Source organism: Coffea arabica, chromosome 11e (genome assembly GCF_036785885.1).
Source record: "Coffea arabica cultivar ET-39 chromosome 11e, Coffea Arabica ET-39 HiFi, whole genome shotgun sequence".
Lineage (NCBI taxonomy): Eukaryota > Viridiplantae > Streptophyta > Magnoliopsida > Gentianales > Rubiaceae > Coffea > Coffea arabica.
In genome coordinates, this window is record NC_092331.1 from 57580920 (window position 1) to 57601162 (window position 20243).

The following is a 20243-nucleotide window of genomic DNA, read 5'->3' on the forward strand; positions in this document are numbered from 1 at the left end:
CTTGTTTACTTAACATTTACCTTCTTCCTGTCTCATTCTCCACTGATTTTCATTCTGCTAAAGAGTTTCTGGAAGGGCTTCAACGAGAAAATGTTTCTTAAGATTTTAAAGTAGAAAACGCATAATTTTGATCACCGACAAAGGTCCAATCGTGTCAAGTGAGAATGATGCTGTATAATTCCAGATTTGCTACCAAACCAAAAAAAAAAAAAAAAAAAGGAATCCCATCTAATTCAGCTCCTGTGAATCTGTATTTTCCGTACTAACTTTGATTGCATTACTTGCTAATAAACAACAAGATCGAAACATGATCCATTCTTCGCCTATGCCTCCATCTCATACGCTATCCAATTGCATTAAAATTTGGCCAGAGCCAAAAAGCAAGTGTTAAAGCTATAACAAGCATGAAAGAAAACAGTATTTAAGACATTCCTTCTCGTAGATTTCAGCCGTCCAACCTGTCTGAATTGCTCCAAAAAAAAACCCTAAACAAAGAAGTGTATATAGAAAGACAAGAAAGTGCCCCATTGGGCAACTCAGGAAGACTAGAATGCAACATACACAGGAAGATTGGGAGACGAATATGTTGTCAACCTTACACATTGCAGCATACTGACGAATACACCTTGGCCTAGAAATTTTGGGTGGTGTGTTCTTGATCTTTCCTGGCCACTCCTTCACAAAAATATGAAAGTCTCACCTTTCATTTGCCGCAATGTTCAATTTCTGGCACACTTCAGATTACCAATTTTAACAAAACTAAGTCTGGTTCCCAGTAAAAGAAGAGTAGTTTCCTAATGACAGGGTCCGCACGTGTCCAACTCCAACCAGGCACTAGGAAACAAAAATAAGTAGAAAATGGAAGGTCAATGCAAGGCCATGAAGATCCTCGCTGAAATGTCACTTAGAGCAACAAACTAACCAGGAAATGACTTGAGAGCTGAAGACTTAACAAAGACTGTACATGCAAACAAAAAATATAGACTTAAGAGAGACCATAGAAACAGTTGGAGGACTAACATCAACAGACAGAGAAAAAAGGACCTCATTTACAACTTAGAGAGACCAGAATAAGAGGAATGCTTTAGATTGGAAAAGGGCAAGACAGAGACATTCTCAAGCAGATCCTAAGTGGACGCAGAGTTTAATGGTTGAAACATCATTTCTGCTTTTGTCGATGCACGTGAGAAGCGCATCAATTCCTTTGCTATTCTCAGTCTTTCATTCAGACGAAGCTTTTCATCCTCTTCAATATATATTTTTTCGAGTGAAGCGGAACAGGCTAGTAAGAGCTTTATAAAGAGCACTTCAGGTTTCGAACCCTTGAAATATCTTATTTTCACAGTTTGAAGCCCATCAATTGTTTGGTTCATGCGACTTGGCTCTTCCAAATAATTCAGAACTGTAACATCATTATCTGCAACTGATTCAATCTACAAGAAAAGCAATGCAATATCAGTTTACTATGCAGCTCGTTTGTAAATCATCCAAATTGATTCACCGCGATTACCCAAATCTCGAACTTTTGTAAGCAGAGGGAACTCTGCAGTAAGCAAAGAATGCAAGCAGTCTGGTCCAAATCAAAGCTAATACGAAACAACATAAGTTGTCTCAAGCAGTCCATTGTGGTTGGAAGCCTCTCAGGAATAATGCCTGCAGCCAGATGCTTTGATGCAAACCACAAAACACAAAGGCATCACTTGAAGGTCTTTAGCTAGCTTAATTAGCCAAGCAAAGGAATTATATTACAGCTCACCTTGAGAAATCTTCCATCCAAATACGCATTCGTCAGTGTATTCCAGCAGCCAAAAAGCTCTTGTAAGCTGATTCTCTCACCCTGTCTATGTTGTTGAATTCCATTTGGAAGTGCAAGATACACATAAGCTAGTTTCTTGCAGATCATGTAATTGTCCAATGCAAGATAATCATTTTCATAAAGAGTCAACTTTTGAAGCTGTGGAGCAGACACATTTAAATGATGGACACCAGAGCAATTCCTTAAGATCAAAATGACAAGTTGGGGGACATTTAGGACAGATGATCCAAAGGTGACCTCTACCAAAATGAGGCGATTAAGCTTACCAAAGCCTTCAAAAGTAGTTGGTGGTCTGAAAATACACCTAGATGTTTTTAAATAGGTAAGCTCAGAAAAAGAGAAAATGTAAGCAGGTAATTTGTAAGGACTGGAACTTGAGTTATCAAGAGTGAGTTCCCTGACACCTTTCCTTGATAGGAATAGCATCCACTGATCAACATCACTCAATCTCATTGGATGCAGCTCTGGAAGGTCAAGAACAAATTTCAGGATAGGTCCAAAGTGTTGTAAGAGTATTCTATTGACTATATGTACATAGTCATTGTTGAATTCGGAGGGCAATCTGTTTCGTGCAATTGAATTTGAAAATTGTTGATTAAACCGCAGATGCGGGTACTCAGCCAAAACATCTCTCCACTTGCTTGATAGAAGACTTGCTCTTGCAGCATCTCGGATGGGCACGCGATCTAGGATAAGATCGATAACATTTCTTGGGAGGCTTGAAATTCTATCTTCCATATCACCTTCAGTTGCAGTTGTTTCACTACTTTTGCCCATCATGGTTCTTATTATGGAGCCAAACAAAAAGAATTCCATCATATCGATAAAATGGGAAGCTAAGAACTTTCTCTTTTTAACTCACCATTTATTTATTTACTGCTTCCCAATTTAAATGTTTCTTTCCTTTCTTGCTAATTGTTGCAGAACAAGTGATGAATATTGTAATGAAAATGTCAACAGAACAACTATAAAAGTTCAGGATAGTGAAGTAAGAATTAACGCTTCTAAATAAAAATGCTTCAATTAGGTTTAAATCTAAGGTATTGGCTTGTCAATTTAATCAAATTCAACCTTTCAAGCCACAGTTCAACACTTCTAGGCTCAGATACAGCATTGTCGTTACCAGTAATTGGACTTAAACTACAGAAGGCCATTCAATATTACTTTTTTGCCTTGAGAGTCCAAATGCGAATATCTTTACTACTTATGTCAACAGCAGAGTGGAGAACCTCAGACATCTGAAAGTAATCTTACATAGGGTCAAGAGATCAGGTCTCATTTTCGCCATTACCACATTTTCTATAATAGCATATGTGCGACCTTTACATGAATAATGGTAGCCACGTAAAAGGGACTCTATGCTCTTGAACATCGGAGCTAAAAGCTGACACAGGTGCAGTGGTTCCCTAATCCCTCTTCCCATTTCCAACCAGAAAAGTGAAAAAAAGAAGAAAATATTATGCAAAAGCAAGGAAAACAAGAACATTAAGGTTATACCAACTAAGGATATCTTAAATTATAGCGGCTAAATTAACAACAAATTCAAAGAGCGAAACTTCAGGGATATTTATACTTACCAGTTAACATCAAGGCCAAAAATTTATAAGAAAAGAGGATTTCTTTCACTGATCATGCGGATTCACAGTAAATAATTAATCACTACCAAAGATAAAGAATTTTACTAACAAAGTTTTACAGGCAGCCAACATCAACATAAAAAGTGGTGCTGCATAATCCAGAACGAAGATTACCTGGGAATTCAGCTGCAGACTTAAATATATGAAAATCGCAGTCCCAGATAACAAATGTAATCTCTATTTGGGAGAATTTGGATTCTTTAGGAAATGGGGGGTTTGTTTATTTACTGTTCCTCAGCCGAGATCAGTGCGGTATCTCCGAGTCAATGCTAGTCAAGCAAGGCTCTGTTTGGATCTCCTGTTTTTGGAGTGTTTTTCAAAAATTAGTTTTTCAAATACAATAAAAGTTACAACAAAGTACTCTAAAAGATAATCTAAAAATTAATTTAAAATTTTTTAAAATTTTACCAAATATCTCAAAATAAAGTGCCAATAAAAAATATTCCAAAATATTTTCTAAAAATATTTCAAAATATATTCTAAAAACTCTGTTACAGCAAAATTTTTCAAAAACACTCCAAAAAACAGCTAATCCAAACGACTACCTATTTTTAGGCTGGCCACATTTACTGGAAAAGAGAGGCTAAAAGAAAATTATACTATTCAATTATTTTCCTTTTTCTTTTCTTTTGGTTGAAATATTTGGAAGAGTTGTCGGTAAGATTCATCAATCAAAATTACAAGGATGTTTTACTTGGAACAAATATTTATTAGGGAATTTGGATGCATGAGAATTAATTTTAATTTGTCAGCAGTGGTATACACGATTAGTATAGTAAACACTAATAAAAAAAATTATAAGCAATGATTACATTTTATTTTGGTACTTATCTTTGTGAATTATAATTCAATTGAACTGTAATTTTGTTGGAGTTGGGCTTAAGCTCCTTATTAATGTCATCTATCATGTTTCCTAACATCAATTGACTCGAGTGAGGGGGAATTGGCTAATAAAAGCTTAACAGTAAGCAGCTCTGGCTTTAAACCTCGGAAACTTCTCATCCTCAAAAATTTGCAGGCTATTCATTCCTTGACTGATGAGACTTGATGAGTTTGTATGACCTTACTGAGCTGTAAATGAGAGAAATTCTGTGATGAAATCAGTTCCTTTATAAGTTGTTCCATATAAGATGAGTGTTCCCATCCAGTAACCATCCTTAATCACCCAAATCTCCAAAGAATGCACAAAAACTACGCTGTTGAATTGCATTTGACAGTGCAACATATGTATATGCTAAATCTTTGCAGATGATATAATAGTCCAATCGGAGATCATCATTGTCAAAAAGAGCCAAGTGTTGAAGCAATGGAGCAAATACATGTAACAAACGGATCCCGGTGCAATTCTTCATGCTGAATATGAGGAGTTGAGGCATCCTGAGGAATGATGGTTCAAAGGTGATTTTGCTGAGAAAGAGGTGAGTGAGCTTACTGAAGCTTCCAATGGCAGTTGGTGTTCTGAGAACACATTTGGTCATGCGTAGATACTCGAGTTCATGAAAAGAGAAAATGCAAGAAGGTATTCGGCAATGACCGCGACTCGACTCATTGAGAGTGAGTTCTCTGACGCCCTTCCTTGATAGGAATAGAATCCACTGATCAACATGGGTGGTTCTCGCTGACTGCAGTTCTGGCAGGTCAAGAACAATTTCCGGATAGGTCCAAAGTGTTGTAAGAGGATTATATTCACTGTGTGTGGGTAGTCGTCGGTGAATTCCACAGGCAGTCTGTTTTGCCTGATCGCACTGGAAAAATGTTCATCAAGCACAAGCTGCGGATATTCAGCCAAAACATATCTCCACTTTCTTGATAAAATACTTGCTCTCGCTGCATCTTGGACGGGCAAGAAATCTAGGATATTATCTAGAACATTTTTTGGGAGGCTTGAGATTCTGTCTTCCAAATTTCCTTCCTTGGCTCTTTTGCTAAGCCTTGTATTCATGATTCTGATAATTGCCATAAAAAAAAAAAGTAACCCTGACAGATGAGAGGGTAGGTTAGTAATGGAATTCTATTACTAACTCACAATTGCTGCGTCAACTTTAGTCCTTCTAATTTTAATACGTTCTTTTAATCTCTTGCTAATGATTGTGTCAGTCCAAGGCAAAGAGTATGGTTATGAAAGAGAGAAATTAATAAGAACAACTTCGAATTATGGAGCAACTTCTTCTTGAATAAGTTAGTTCAATCAGGTCTACATGCCTAATTCCTGTTTTAGCTTACCATATGAAGTTTTAAGGTTTTCGCAGTTTGGCTAAGTTTGAACTTCATGAATCAAGTTCAAAATTGCAAGGAAAAAGAAAAAGAAAATTAAATTTAAAAAACCAACATAAGATAGACAAAATTATGGAAGCATGGAAGACGATCACCATTAACTGGTGGAATGATAAATAGATAAAATCTCAGAAATTAGAGATTTTGAATTTAAATTCCTTTTCTCGTTCTCCGCTTCTTAAATTCCACTCCACCTCTTAAAAGTTTGAATCCGAAACCTTTTACTTAGCTCCTTTCTTCCAAACCATCCACCCTAACCTTTCTTTGTTTTTTTTTTTTCCTGCTTGAAGATATTTTCCCAATCAAATTCTATGCGCTTGTGGAGGGTTATGTGTTATTTTTTTTGTTACTTTTTGAAGTATCTTTTTATCCTTATGATAATGCCTAAACGAGTCCAGTCATATTGAAAAAAAAAACTCCTTTTTTGTATTATTAGACCTGCTCATCCACACATTTTTTATTTTCATAAAGTTATTTAGCAAATTAATTTTATGAAAAATAGTTTTTACAAATAACTGTAATTTCTTTTATTTGCAAACAACTAAAATATTCTTTAAACACTACTTACATTAGTGGACTGAATTCATGCCACTCGTACAAGAAAATCTTCTAAAATCTTATAATAGTTGTATGCTATAAGCATAAATTAATTCTAAGTAAAATACATGTTAACCCCTTGTGATTTATCACTTTTTCATATAATCCTCTTATATTTTAAATGTCATGAATAATCTCCTCATAATTTGAATTAAAGTGTCAAAACGACAGAAATCATCATCTATAACGGAAACAATTGAAATGTTAGGATTACTCTCAATTTGAAACAAAAATGACTGAAGTTTCAAGATATATAAATGTAGCACACATTACACTTTAACTCTTTGTAGTTTAACATTTTTTGACATAATCATTTTATGGTTTTCAAAATCTAAACACAACTCCCCTATGATTAACAAATAATTTTCATCTTGATATATCGGTATTCTTGACATTTTAGACAATTTCATTACTGAAACCAAGTTCCATCACTTTAACACTTTAGTCAAAATCATGAGGAGATAAAGTGTAATTTAACTATTAATATTTTGTATTCACTGTGAATAAAGATGCATCCTCACGAGCTTCAAAAGGATACGATTCACAACATTTAGTAGAAAAAAAAAAATGTTATAGTGCAATTGCCCGCTTTAGTTGAAATGAAGTGCCTTATCTCTTCCTGACTCCCAGTTTTTGAGCCTTTGTTGCTTAAAGATCTTTCACTTTTTTGCTTTTCTTTTCTCTGTAGTGTGGAAACAAAATTAGCCTGATCAGTGATTCCATATGAATGGAAAATTGAAATTAATCAGCACGACTGATGCATTACACTTCGAAGTCCAACTTTTTGACCTATAAATTTGCAGTTAGGGTCTAAACCTTCAATTAATATTTCTGTCTTTGGATTTCCATTGTAAAGTTTATGCCAAATGTTCATGAATCTGAGAGAAGGAATTCAAGAGTTTTGTGGCAGCAGGTGGCTATGAAAATCAATGATCTTTCTGCAAATTGAAGCGGAGTATGCAGGGCTCTTCAGTAGCTACAATACCAAAATAAGGGGGAGAATGCAAATTCTCTTGTCACGACAAGAAGAAGCTACTCAAAATTGCACAATGGCGGTGAGGGGGAAGGGAGCAAGAACCCACAGTCAATCAAGCTCATTCCCCAAAATTTATGAGTAGGAAAATGATATTTGCTTTAGGTGATGACTGTGAAAGCTGCATCTTAAAACTGCAAAGAGCCAACAGCATGAAAAAAAGAAAAGAAAAGGAAAGAAAAGAATTGGTGCATCTGCAAACTACAACAATCATGTGAATGTAATCTTCAGCTAATCAATGATGAGGGCATTAGACGAATGTAATCCTTCGACGCAACAAGGCCTATATTATCTGAATGTCATCATAAGCTAATCTTATTAATCTTAACTAATAGCATATTGTTATCTCTTGATGACAAAATTTTCAAAAGTTTCCGGAGCAAAAGTTTAGTAACATACAATTAAAAGCATTCTGAAACAGAATACTAAGCAGGCCTGACTGTCCCTTAGCAACAATACCAATATAAGGGGCACATACAAGTAGCCTTGTCAAGGCAAGACCAAATTAAACACTAGTATAAAATCTACGATAGATTTCAAAAAGCTCTGGTTGGAAAATGATTTTTGCTTTAGTTGAAGCTCGTGAGAACTGCATCAGTTCTTTGGATATCCCCAGCCTTACAACAGGGTCAATATTTTTGTCCTCTTCAAGAAACATTCTTTCGATTGATGGGGAATTTGCAAGTAAAAGCTTAACAAAAAGCAGTTCATTTCTTGAACCCTGGAAATTGATCATCATCACAGTTTGAAGGCCCTCTAAACTTTGATTCATGAGACCTGGCTTTTCCAAGTAATCAGCAACTTTGATATCAGTGTGTACAATCTTCTTGGCCTGCAAGTTTAAGATTAAAAACAGTCCCTCTCCATCAACTTTCTATGATTAGAATGATAACTCTAGATATGATTATAAATATTCTTAATTCTTTACCAGAATCGCCAATTTACGCAAGTTGACGGCACTCCGGAGTAAGCAAAGTGTGCAAACAATCTCGTCGAAATTGTAGCCAAAATGAAACATTACAAGAATTGTCAAGCATTTCAATGTTGCTGTTGGAAGCTTCTCAGGAATGGTACTACCTGCAACCATATACTTTGAAGTATACCACAAGACATAACATCATCATATAATTCATCAACCTTAATTATCAAGGAATATATTTTAAGAAACAAACTGAAGTACCACCCCATAAATGATTCTCTAGTCACCTTAAGATAATCTCCATTCAGCCCAAGGTACTCGAGTGAAGGCCAGGGGCTGAGAAGCTTGGTCAATGAGATCCTCTCATTCTGTCTATGATGTTCAACAACTCCATTTAACAACCAAATACGTGCAAGGATTAACTCAGAGCAGTTAATATAGTGGCTCAATTCAAGATCATCATTGTCGCAAAAACTCAATCTTTTTAGTCTTAAGCAAGATATATTAAACCATCGAACACCCCAACACCTATTTATGCACAAAATGGCAAGTTTAGGCAGGGTGATTTGGACGGGCGACTCAAAGGTTATTTGAAATAGTCTGAGGTCTCTGAGCGTCCTGAAGCCTTCCAAGGCTGTGGGTACTGTTTTGCAGATACACTTTGAGATGTGTACTTTGATAAGCTTCGGACAAGAGAAAATACAAGAAGGGACACAGTAAGGAATTCGATCCGAATTATTAAGAATCAGTTCTTCGGGACCCTGCCTTGATAAGAAGAGCAGCCATTGATCAATAACGGAATACTCATCCAAAGGTAAATCTGGGACTTGAAGATCAAATTTGAGGATGGGCCCAATGTGTTGAAAGAGTATTTTGCTCACTGTCTTTACATAGTATTGTTGGAACTCGATCGCTGATCTATTGCCCCTAACATCTTCTGCAAATTGCTTGTTAAGCACAATGTTTGGATGTCCAGCCCAGATATATCTCCACTTACTGGACAAAATACTTGTTCTTGCCGCATCTCGAGTTGGAAGGTATACTAATATATGATCTATAACATTGTCCGGAAGGCTCGAGATTCTATCAAGAGAACACCCTTCCATGTCGATCCTTGTCCTTTTTTCTGAACCCATTGGTTCTAACCGACAAAAGAATAATTTCCATAGTGATTAAAAAAACAAAATTGTCCAGTAAAAGGTATAAGCAGACAATGAAAATCCCAAATTGAAAGTAAATGAATAAATTGAACATGAAAAGCCCAAATTGAAAAAAACCACTAGACCTAATGCATGAAAAAATATTCACCATGAAAATGATGAGAATACAAGATTCCACCTGGAACACCCGATGATTTCAACATCAAATTCACTACAGACAAATTTTCTCTCAAAAAAACAAACTTAAAAGAAGGGGGTTTAGAAGTATCTTACCAAATAGAGAAGAAACTGAAAATCAAAACCGGTAAATATATGGAGCTTCGTAAGAGATTTGCGCAACTAAAATTTCGTCGCATTTGTTTCACCAGCTGATCATGATTTCAAAGTCTCAAGTTCTCCTTTCTCTTAGCTCTCTGCTTTCTTCTTTTCAAAATTTTCCCTCGTTTCTTGCTTACGCTGTCGACTCATAGAGAGTGAGGATTTCACTTGGTTTTTACTTTTCTCAAGCCAAAATTTAGAGAGAATTGCTGTTTTGGTCCGACATGTTTAGGAAATGAGCTTTTTTAGTATCTAAAATTGAATGAAAACAAATGTAGTCCCCGTTCTTATGCACTTTCATTTAGTCCTAATCAGCTGATTTTGACCAAGTACTACCGGAATCAAATCATGTGCCAGCAGCTAATTGTTAAAAAAAATTAAAGAATTAATAAAATATTACTGGCCATATCTCGAAACACCGAGTGGACTGGGTAGTGAATTTACAGCGTGGGTTCAGTGGTATTTCTGTAATTTTATGGCAGACGTGTTCGCACAATTTCCGGGTCGTTCTATTAAAGATGGATTTTTTTTTTAATGAATGCCTACGTGCCAAATTACAATCACTACTGTTTTTCTACTTAATAATTGTTATTCTGGTTTCACACTTTATAGAGTAATCCCACCATTTTATGATTAATTCCTTGGTTGCAATTAATTTATTATTCTATGGAGGCGTCGTATATTTTTTTTATTTTTATTTTTTCTCTAAAATATACACACACATAGAGTGTACCTTGCCCACTTGTCTATCATTATCCTTTGCATCTAAACAATATCCTAATTCAATCTACTTTTCCAAATATATATATATATATATATATATATATGAAGGACTTTGGGAAAGTCCAAACCAATATTTAAATACAAAATTACCTTGTTACCCCTTTGCGGTTAAGACTTTTAACTGATTCAATTTCTATTTTGAAAAATGTTATTTACACTTTATTTTTTGTTATTTACACTATCACCATTTGTTTTATCATACAATCTAATAAATAAAAACTATACAATTAAAACCACAGCAGGAGTGTGATTAACAAAAATGAGAAAGCAAATAATATTTCTCTTCTATTTTTCCTAAAATATTATTAGCACTTGAAAGAGTAACTAACAGTTGTAGGGCAGTTGATTCCGGTGCCTTGACTCCTCATTTTTTCATTTTGGTGAAGACTGAGTAGCAGCATATATGTTAAAAGCACTCAACTCTGCCATCAAGCAGGTTTTGAACCCTGACCATCACAACATTAAATTGAGGTTACAATTTCTTTCTTGCATTAATCTGGTGAATTGGTTAAAGAGTATTGCGCTGAAACAGAGAATCCCGGCAAGGCTACAAAATTTGCAGAACACACCCTCCTACCCTTCTGCAATGCACTCAATTAGAGCCTTGAAAGCCTTGACAGCTTCCAACATCTCAAGCTACAGATCAGCATGATTTATGACTAGCCTTCTTTCCAAATGAGAAGGTACTATTGCAAAACTCTGTGGTGTGACTGGACCTTGTAAACCAAAAAGATTTTCAAAAAGACAAACCGTAGCTCAACCAGTATAGATGTTATGATCCAAATGAACCAGTGTTGGGGAAGGCATCAATTTCGGGGTGCATAACCCTTAAAGAACAAGATTCCCAAGCCACCTATTGCAAATGTCAAAATGAGAGAGACTCCAACAGGATCAACATAAGCCGTCTCACTGCTCTTGTTTATTCTGGCTGGATGGGCTCTTTTTCCCAAGTTCTCATGAACAAGATTCCTAAGATTGTCCAATTGATGCATGATTTGGCGCTGCCCCCTGGCTATGTTGGATATCTGGCAGATAGTATGATGACACAGAGAAGGTTAATCATGATTAACACTGGTCTAGAATGCAAGTAAAACAGATGCGACATCTTATAAAGATGATATCACGAAGACGATACATCTTTTAACGAGCAGGAACAGTTAAGGACAAAGTTCTACGAATATCAACATTTAGAGGACTATGATCATGGATTGCCATAATAGAGTGTCTTCTAAATAGGTGAGTCCCTTGCCAAGGAACATATATATTCCCCGAATCTGGTCCGCAACATTAACCCATGTAAAATCCGGCCGAGCACTTGCATAAGACTGAATAAAAATGACATCTGCTCAAAATAAAGTTCAAATGCCAAAGAACTAAAGAAGCATATAATCCTGACATCCATAAGCATAACTGGAATTCAAATTTCAAAGTCATATTGATCTGATGACAGCACACACAAACTAATACAGCAGTATTCGTATTCACTGCCATCAAACCAGATATCACTTTTTTCCCTATAAGGTCAGTTCTTTGAAGTAATATATTTTAACCCAAACATCCTCTATGCAGTTCTCTTTCGATGGATAGCTATCTACTACCACGGCAAATCACGCGATAAAAATTGATAAAACAAGATAGTATACCTCTTCCATCAGTGGAGCATCCTTCCCTAAAAGGGAGGAAGATGAGGAACTCGGCATTATACCTCCAGTTAAGGAGCCATTCTCTAAGCTAGAAATAAAATGAGAAGTCGGTGCAGAGCCATTACAGGCTTCAGCTTGCGAAACCAAATTTTGTGAAGGTGGGGATGATCGTCTGCTGGTTAGCTTGGAACTAAATTCTTCAACCTGGGATGTGAAATCATCCATCCGAGCATTTAAAGTAGATATTTGTTCTGATAGCTGCATGATGGCCCCCTATTTTGATCCCAGGGAAAAAAAATAACCAAAAATTTTATAAGACAAGCAAAATCACAAAGGTCATTGGATTGCTGCTGCTAACAACAAGCTATCAACTGGCGCAACTGATTAGGGAAATATGCATGAGTTTACCTGGTTAGGTAATGGTGCCACTGAATCTGTTGTCCTGTCCTCAAATCTATGGTTATGGGAGGAAAATCCATTGGCCTTAGAGAAACTATTGTCCCTGTGGGTAGAATATGAATGTGACATACCCCTGGAAAAACAAATAAAAAAAGAACTTGGTATTAACATTCCAACAGGTATATATTGACATCAAATATAGAGAGAAAGAGAGAGAGAGAGAGAGAGAATCAAAAGCACATTAAGACATGCTGGCCAGAAAATGGAGATACAGAAAATATAATTCTCCATTGAAGGTTCAGGGCATTGGTGGATAGGAAGCAACAACAATAAAATCCAGGCAGAATCTGTGTACCAATATGCATGTGAATTCAAGTTTATTTGTTGTGAAATAGCAACTTGTTAGCAAAAGAAACTAGTGGAATTTAAAAACAATGAACATCAGCAATCTTTAACATTTCCCAGTGTAACAATGCGAATATAAAGATGTAATCCTTCTATCAGTGCTTATATCTGTCTTCAGACATCTCAACTGGAAACACCCTATAGGCATAGGTAATTGTGGTCAATCATGGGTAATTTTTAATTATGCAATTGCTATCAGAAAAAAAAAAAATCAAAGGAAAAAAATCTAAATGGAAACACTAGCAAACCTGGAGAAGAAAGTTGGTAGTCATCGTTTTCTTTATATAGAAATATCAAATAACAATAAATACATATAGAAGATAAAATCTGAAGGTCATGCTTTACAAGGCATTCAAATGATTGTAAGACAAACATCAGATAATCAACCTCTTAAGATTTTTATTCCTTTGTGCTACCCTTTCTGCTGACACTCGAGAAAGTGCTTTTTTAGGGCTGGAGACAATATCCTCATCTATGCTAAGCTTTGTCTTCAAATCATCTGGCAGAGCCTGCAAGACAGTGAGAATTGAGTTAGGGCCACAAGAAGGAGAAGACACCAACGAAAAGTGGTAGAACATATCATACCATAACTTCATTCACAAGCTTTTCCAGTTGTATTTGTTCAATATAGGTGCGTGGGGTATATGAACCTTCCAGTCCCAGCTGCTCTGCAACACTTTTTACAACAGCCCGGTCTCTTCCTTGAACCTTTTATGGAGGAAAAAGGAACAGAAAATAGCCATAGTTTCAGAAGTACTTCCAGTCTAACTAATCCATCTCAAACAAGAAGTTTCTGAGAGGCAACATAGCAAGATTTCAATACAACCCATTAAGGACACTGATGCAACCAAAAAAGTTCTTAAGAACAATAGCATACCAGCAGAAGTATGACAATTGAAAAGAACAATCAATTCAAGAGGCATTGCTTAGATTGCTACCTGACCATGCCAGTTATTATAGATATTATTATATTTCTTGTTTATTCCAAACATCTGAACTCTAGTAGATAAATTAAAATTGATGTGACACAATCAAGGAAAATATGTGAAGAGATGCCGAGATGACATGATTTCAGCTCTCACCTCACACGGCAGATTGCACTGCCTATGATTAATTTCCGTGCTAGATGACTAAATAATTTTCAAGACTTCATATTCAAGTAAACATAAAGCAAAGAATCTTGTCCTATTGGTCACTCAAAAATAAGTCTGGAGCAAGCCTCACATCTGCAGAGGGAAGGGGAAATATATTTGTTGGGCCCTTTTCTTGGGGTTAAGGATCAGGCAAACTATTTGGCATTATAAACATGTGGCATGAATTCTATTGACTATATAAATTGAAGGATCCAGAGCAAGCACATGCTGCTAATTTCATGAGTTACTAGAACACCGAAAGGAAAGTAAAAAGAGATTTTCAATGTAGGGGCATGCAATTGAGTATGAGTAGAAAATCTGCCCAAAAGGCAATATTAATGAGAAACAAGATATAGAGAGGAGCAATACCTGAATGTATTGACGGTTGAGCTGCTCCAGCCAATCAATTTTCACACAGACCTTATCATCAGAGAATACATGACTGCTTCTCTTAAGTATAGCTGCTATTGTGTATCCCAGGGCCATCAAACCACCAAGAAGCCGCACGCTAACTTCAAAAGTTATTCTTGGTGATATTACAAATGGAGAATCTGTGACCCACTCCTATGATTTCAGTAGCATAATAGAACTCGTCAATACACTCGCAACATTTTTTTGTTACATATATTGACCGCTCCCCACATAATAAAACAATGCTCCAAACTTAATGTATGAACAGCCGACAAATGAAAGATAACTACATTATCTGCTCTTAACTCCAAACTTCTTATCCAGTTACAACTTTCAATGTCTATGTCATAGTGCTACAAACCAAAAAAGCAGTCATCATACCATGTAAATACAACTACAACTGGTTTGACTCGGTACTTACAAAAGCACTATCGCATACATATCCTAAATAGCTCATCTGTTTCAGGACAGCAAACATTAAGAACCTCGGTGCACCAGAAGCAACAGATGCATATCTCTGTCATAACTAGCTAAACCGATATATCTTCCTATAATTGTAGTTACAAATAGCATTATATATCCAAACCTCTGTGCAGCATTTACTAAAGCATAATTTCATACTAGACCAGCGAAATGACAACCAAGCAATTTGAATTTTGGACAAATTACTTTTGCGCCATTCATCAGAAAGTGAGTAAAACAGGAACAAACCTCAAACATGAGATTGTACTTCCCATCTTTATTTCGCATCCTTAGGTATGATTGGCATGTCTCTGGATCCTCGCCAGGTGGAAGAAGATATATATCATAAGTCTGCTCCTTGATTTCTGCATGCTCTTCAGACAGCACAGACTTGATTTGATCAACTGTCAAACACCTTGATGACTAAAAGAACACGGATAGAGCACTTATACAATCGAAAACTTATATTGCTAAACTACAGAAGAACTAATGAATAGAAGATACCTTTTCTTTCAACAATTTATTGGCTTCTATTTCTTTTCTTTTTAGCAGTGATAAAGGTTGGACGAAGGAGACTAGGAAGAAAAGAAAATAAGTAAATTACCTTAAGAATATAAGTAGGACACTGGAATCCAGTGAAAGGATTGAACTTGTTAATGATTTTAATATGTGCAGTCTGGAGGTCAGGCTCAATATAAGCTTTATACATCGGATACACCTGTTTGAAATGTTACATATAAGAGCTTCTAGCATGCAAACCCAATTTATTGCATTTGTGCACTTGTCTGAGAAGGACAACAAACCGTCTCAGATATTTGGTGGATTATTTCTTCAGGCTCTTGTCCTGCTCGTTGAATGTCCCGTAGTACCCGTTTTACAAGGTCAAAATGAACACCCCCTGTGACGGATACTCGAAGATCCAATAAAGGCCGCAATTTCTCACTTAAAGCATAGATGCCCTCAATTATCACAATGCGAGAGCTTGGAACTTCAAGTGTCCTGCCACAAGCATGTTGCTTAAATCTATGATACCAAGTGCTCATACAGCAGAAATCAAGCAAATATGCACAAACTTAGTTTAGCTTATCATAAAAACATGGAATATTATCTCTTGCAGGAAAGAACAAACATAGAACAACTCTTTTGTATAATCAAACTGTCGGCCATGTTCTCAATCAAGAAAAGTTGAAGCGAACACCAACTCATAGAAGAAGACACTTTACAGAAAACATATTTTGACCAGATAGAGCTAATTCAAGATTATCCTTCTAATCATCCAGCAATTAAACTGGCGCTTAATGTTAGCTTAGTAAATTCCATATTACTTAACATGTATAAACAAAAGTTGTTCAAGAGTTCAAAAGCAAGGAACTAAACCTGTATCCAATGCGGGAGCTGGATTTGAAATCATAAATCGGAACCTCAACCTGCTTCCCTGCTTTAAGATCTTGGATATTCTTTAACAATGTCTCATAGTCAGTCAAGCGTGGATCTGTTTTAAGAGTATGAATTTACTGTCATGCACCTCAATCAAGTAAGATTTACTCATAAAACATAAATATATATAAAGTCCAATTCAAGTTTGTCGAAATTAAGTAAGGTGCTAGGTCATTTTCAATATATATCAAGACTTGGCCTATGAGTCACAATGACGTAACGCTGCCTATTAATAATAAACTTAAAAAAGAAAGCATGAAATGGATTATCACAATTATTGGTCCAATAAATGAATCTCCCTTAAATTGAGTAAGGCTTTCTTAACTTGGCAAACTAGGTCAATGACAATCAAGAATGAGGTCCGACGAAAAGTGCAAAGATATGTGGGTATACATCGTTGTTACAAGCTCAAGTAAGACAAAATCTCAATGTGAAGTCATCAAATTCAAGTCAAAAGAGTCTGAATAAAGTATAACAAGTAATTGAAGAACAGGTCTCACCATCGAAGTTGCCATCAACAATTCGGCTAGAATCATTATAATTGTCCATTGAGATGACTGCAACAGCTGGCATAAAATTGAGTATTTTCTCAGTAAATACAGTCTTTCCGGCTCCAGAAGGACCAGCCACGCCTACTAATAATAGTCCATCATTCTTTTGTGCCAGCAGCTGAAATGCCCGGATTACAGCAAAAAAGCCCTTCTCAAATGATAAAGGTTCCGGGATAGGAACAATTTCATAGCGATCAGAACCCCTTCTCCTTGCTAATTGAACTTGGTCTTTCAGGAGGCCTGGTTTTTGGTGAGTTGATTCAGATCTAGAAGCATCTTGAACCATTTTTATATTGAAAGCTTTTCCTCTGAAAATGAGAAACATGGACACCGTCAGAAAATTGAATAACTGAAAAAATAAAACAAGGCTGGTCCAGAGAAACAACCTTCTAAACTTATAATATCTTGTCAACATTCAATATATAAATAAAATGAGTTGAATTGCCCTTGCTGCCTTAAACTAACCCATAGAAGTGATAAATTTCATTGCTTCTCAACTATCAAAATTAGAACTTAGATTGAGATGCAACCTTCATGACAACAAACGAAATGCTAGCTACCTTCATTTTTCACTCAATCTCCAATACTCTATGTTGTAATAGACATCAAAATGACGACAGTGTCAAAACATTCAGTTGGAATGTCCAAGAACTAATTATATGCACTATAGTTCGAATAAAGTAATCCAATGATTCTTTTTCTCTGGGCACTGATTACTGAACCCTCAATCAGCCTATGCACAATATCTCACTGAGTGGGATAAAATCTTGTTTTTTTCCCACAAAAAAGTCGGAACTGTGCAAGTATTTCTTCCAGAAAATTTTTGCAGTCTAAAAACCAAAAGTCTGAAACCTAGCAAAGCTAATCATCAATAGGTAAACAAGTTAGATTACTTAGATTTATAGGCGTTCAACGAATTTCAATGGTAACTTTACCTATCATTTAAACAGATGTGAATTTCATCGCTCTCTCCATAAGAGATACGGCAAATCGCAGAACAATATACTTTAGATATGGACATAGCCAACAAATACTAACAAGATCACCACTATGAACTCCACTTGTTGACCTGATGATCAAGCCATCCAATAACTTAGCACTCAAAACTAAGCAAAAAAAAAAAAAGATCAAACTTAGACAAATTTGACTAAAAATTACACCCTCAGCTACCAGAACGAGGAATTTCTTGGCTTCTAATTTAAGGCTAAAAACTAATTTCACCATAATCCTAATCAGGTGATCTTGCATCAATATTAAATCACTAGCTATATGCTACAATTAGATAAGCAAAATTCAATTAGAACTAATATGTTATAACTTCTAGTGTGCAGTGCAACTTCTTTAAGAAAATGAACTGGATACTGAAACAGAGAATGTACTATATCCCTGTTATAATAAAGATCAAAGATCACATATTTTACACAGCAAAAACAAGGAATTCAACCGGAACAGTATTACCTAGACAGCAATCACAACGGAACCACACAAAGATCACCGCAGATAACCACCAGAACAGATAAAAGCAACAATCCCAGATGAAAAAAGCAGCCAAAGTGCAATTGAACACGAAAAACGTGACAGAAGGGAGCAAAAAACACGTACTTGATAATTGCACGGATCTAAGGAGGTAATGCTAACAAACAAAAGTGACCGACTTCGAACAGAAACCATCAAAAAAACAATCAAGAAAACAAAAAGAGACCCCAGATATTGAAATTAAAGGCCATGTTAAAAATGGAAACATGCCCACAAGATATTTTGGATCAAAATATCAAAAAATGATGTCAATGCCGAGAAAAAGTTAACGTTCTCTAGATACTGACCTGTGCTCTCTACAAAGGCACAGTGGGGTTCTCAGTTCTGCAAGAAGAGCGTAGAAGTCTTCTTCTTCATTTACTTTTTTGTCATGGGGCTGTGTGAGTCGCTGTGTTACGGTGTATATTTATAGGTGTCACTTGGGGAAATTTTTATTATTTCTTATTCTTATTTTTTTTTAATTCCTGTTTTCTTGATTTTTGTGAAATAATTTTAAAAATGGAAAGGAATGTGATATTGGGAACTCGGAATTGTGCAGAATTTGCCACGAGTTTGCTTCATAAATACGACCTTTCTTGTAGGTATTGAAGAATAATTATATGGCATTAATTTATAGATGTATTTTGAATAAATTTTTCTTTTTTGGAAAAGTTTTTGTTTTTCAAAAAAAAATTAATTCTTTTCTTTCTGATCTTATTTTTGGGATATGAGTTGTTAGACTTTATTCCATTTTTTTATTATTTTCATGAGAGTATGGCGTTCACCTGATACATAAGTTATAGGTGTTTTAACGAATAACTCAAGGGCATTCACTAATCTTTTTTTTTTAACATTGTTGATGGGTGTGACAAAATTATGATGCAAAGTGATGCATATTGGATCGGCGTTGTTAGACTTTTTTTCGTTTTTTATTTTCATGTTTGGCTAACAAGTACTCCTCTGAAACACTCATTAAAATAGGTTCAAGTGTTAATTTTTTTAGTAAAAATGATATTAATTAAAGAAAGTCTCTAAATGTAGAGGAGCAATAAATATGAGAATGTTGTTCACATAATACATATCTTAGATATAAGTTAGGCGTTTTAATGAATGGCTCAAGGGCATTTGTTAGAAAAATCTTTTTTTAATACATGATTTATGTTGTTGGCAAGTATGACAAGATTATGATGCGAAGTGACGCATATTTGATCGATGTACGATAATGATACGAAGTGACGCATATTTGATCAGTGTACGATAATCTCGTGATTATGATACGAAGTGATGCATATTTGATTGGTGTACCATAATCCCATGATAGTTGATATTAATTTTGAAAAATTTGACAATCTAATTATTGTTTGAGAACAAAATGTGTCTAATGATAAGTTAATGTTGATAATAGTTCTATGCAAATTTAATAATCTAATGATAGTTGGAGTGAAATAGTTTGTGCAAATATCAGGATTTAGTGATGGCTGGAGAACAATAGTTGGATTGTAGCTATACATCTTAATTTTAATACTTTGTTTGTTTCATAGTCTTTTGCTTCTTGTCCATATTGTATCATGCCAAAAGGAATTGAAAAATGTTTGTGTTGCAAAAATGGATAAATGCCTTAAACTATACATGTGATGAAATTAAAATGACAACTTAAGAACAATGCTATTGTAAATACTACAATCTAACGTACATTGAGAAAAACAATAATGTGTTTGAAAACAAGTTTGTAGGATGATTTAAGAACAAC

The 20243-nt window shown here is 35.5% G+C and overlaps 3 protein-coding genes across 8 annotated transcripts; all 3 read right to left on the reverse strand.

Moving 5' to 3' along the window:
- Window positions 1–326: 326 nt before the first annotated feature.
- Window positions 327–3733, reverse strand: LOC113716817 (F-box/FBD/LRR-repeat protein At1g13570). Of its 4 annotated transcripts, none has more exons than XR_003454227.2 (4): window positions 1757–3733; window positions 1511–1666; window positions 923–1433; window positions 327–834 (listed from the first exon to the last, which is right to left on the reverse strand). XR_003454227.2 is itself a non-coding variant. In XM_027241298.2 (4 exons), the coding sequence occupies exons 1-3, from the start codon at window positions 2633–2635 to the stop codon at window positions 1128–1130; spliced, it is 1341 nt and encodes a 446-aa protein (XP_027097099.1). In that variant the 5' UTR covers window positions 2636–3733; the 3' UTR covers window positions 327–834; window positions 1113–1127. The 4 variants fall into 4 exon arrangements, 3 of the variants coding, with proteins under 3 accessions (XP_027097099.1, XP_027097101.1, XP_027097097.1); XM_027241298.2 differs by having other exon boundaries at window positions 1113–1433; XM_027241300.2 differs by having other exon boundaries at window positions 406–1433; window positions 1757–2600; window positions 3568–3732.
- Window positions 3734–7645: 3912 nt separating this feature from the next.
- Window positions 7646–10333, reverse strand: LOC140021515 (F-box/FBD/LRR-repeat protein At1g13570-like). Of its 2 annotated transcripts, XM_072072530.1 has the most exons (4): window positions 9710–10331; window positions 8564–9417; window positions 8286–8447; window positions 7646–8189 (listed from the first exon to the last, which is right to left on the reverse strand). In XM_072072530.1, the coding sequence occupies exons 2-4, from the start codon at window positions 9410–9412 to the stop codon at window positions 7863–7865; spliced, it is 1338 nt and encodes a 445-aa protein (XP_071928631.1). In that variant the 5' UTR covers window positions 9413–9417; window positions 9710–10331; the 3' UTR covers window positions 7646–7862. The 2 variants fall into 2 exon arrangements, with proteins under 2 accessions (XP_071928631.1, XP_071928632.1); XM_072072531.1 differs by having other exon boundaries at window positions 8564–10333.
- A 670-nt stretch (window positions 10334–11003) lies between these two features.
- Window positions 11004–18926, reverse strand: LOC113715720 (inorganic pyrophosphatase TTM2). Of its 2 annotated transcripts, none has more exons than XM_027240010.2 (12): window positions 18802–18926; window positions 16928–17286; window positions 16368–16482; window positions 15794–15989; window positions 15595–15708; window positions 15240–15413; window positions 14487–14681; window positions 13570–13692; window positions 13372–13493; window positions 12589–12712; window positions 12181–12453; window positions 11004–11562 (listed from the first exon to the last, which is right to left on the reverse strand). In XM_027240010.2, the coding sequence occupies exons 2-12, from the start codon at window positions 17262–17264 to the stop codon at window positions 11344–11346; spliced, it is 1992 nt and encodes a 663-aa protein (XP_027095811.1). In that variant the 5' UTR covers window positions 17265–17286; window positions 18802–18926; the 3' UTR covers window positions 11004–11343. The 2 variants fall into 2 exon arrangements, with proteins under 2 accessions (XP_027095811.1, XP_071928630.1); XM_072072529.1 differs by lacking the exon at window positions 18802–18926 and adding an exon at window positions 18581–18735.
- Window positions 18927–20243: the final 1317 nt, after the last annotated feature.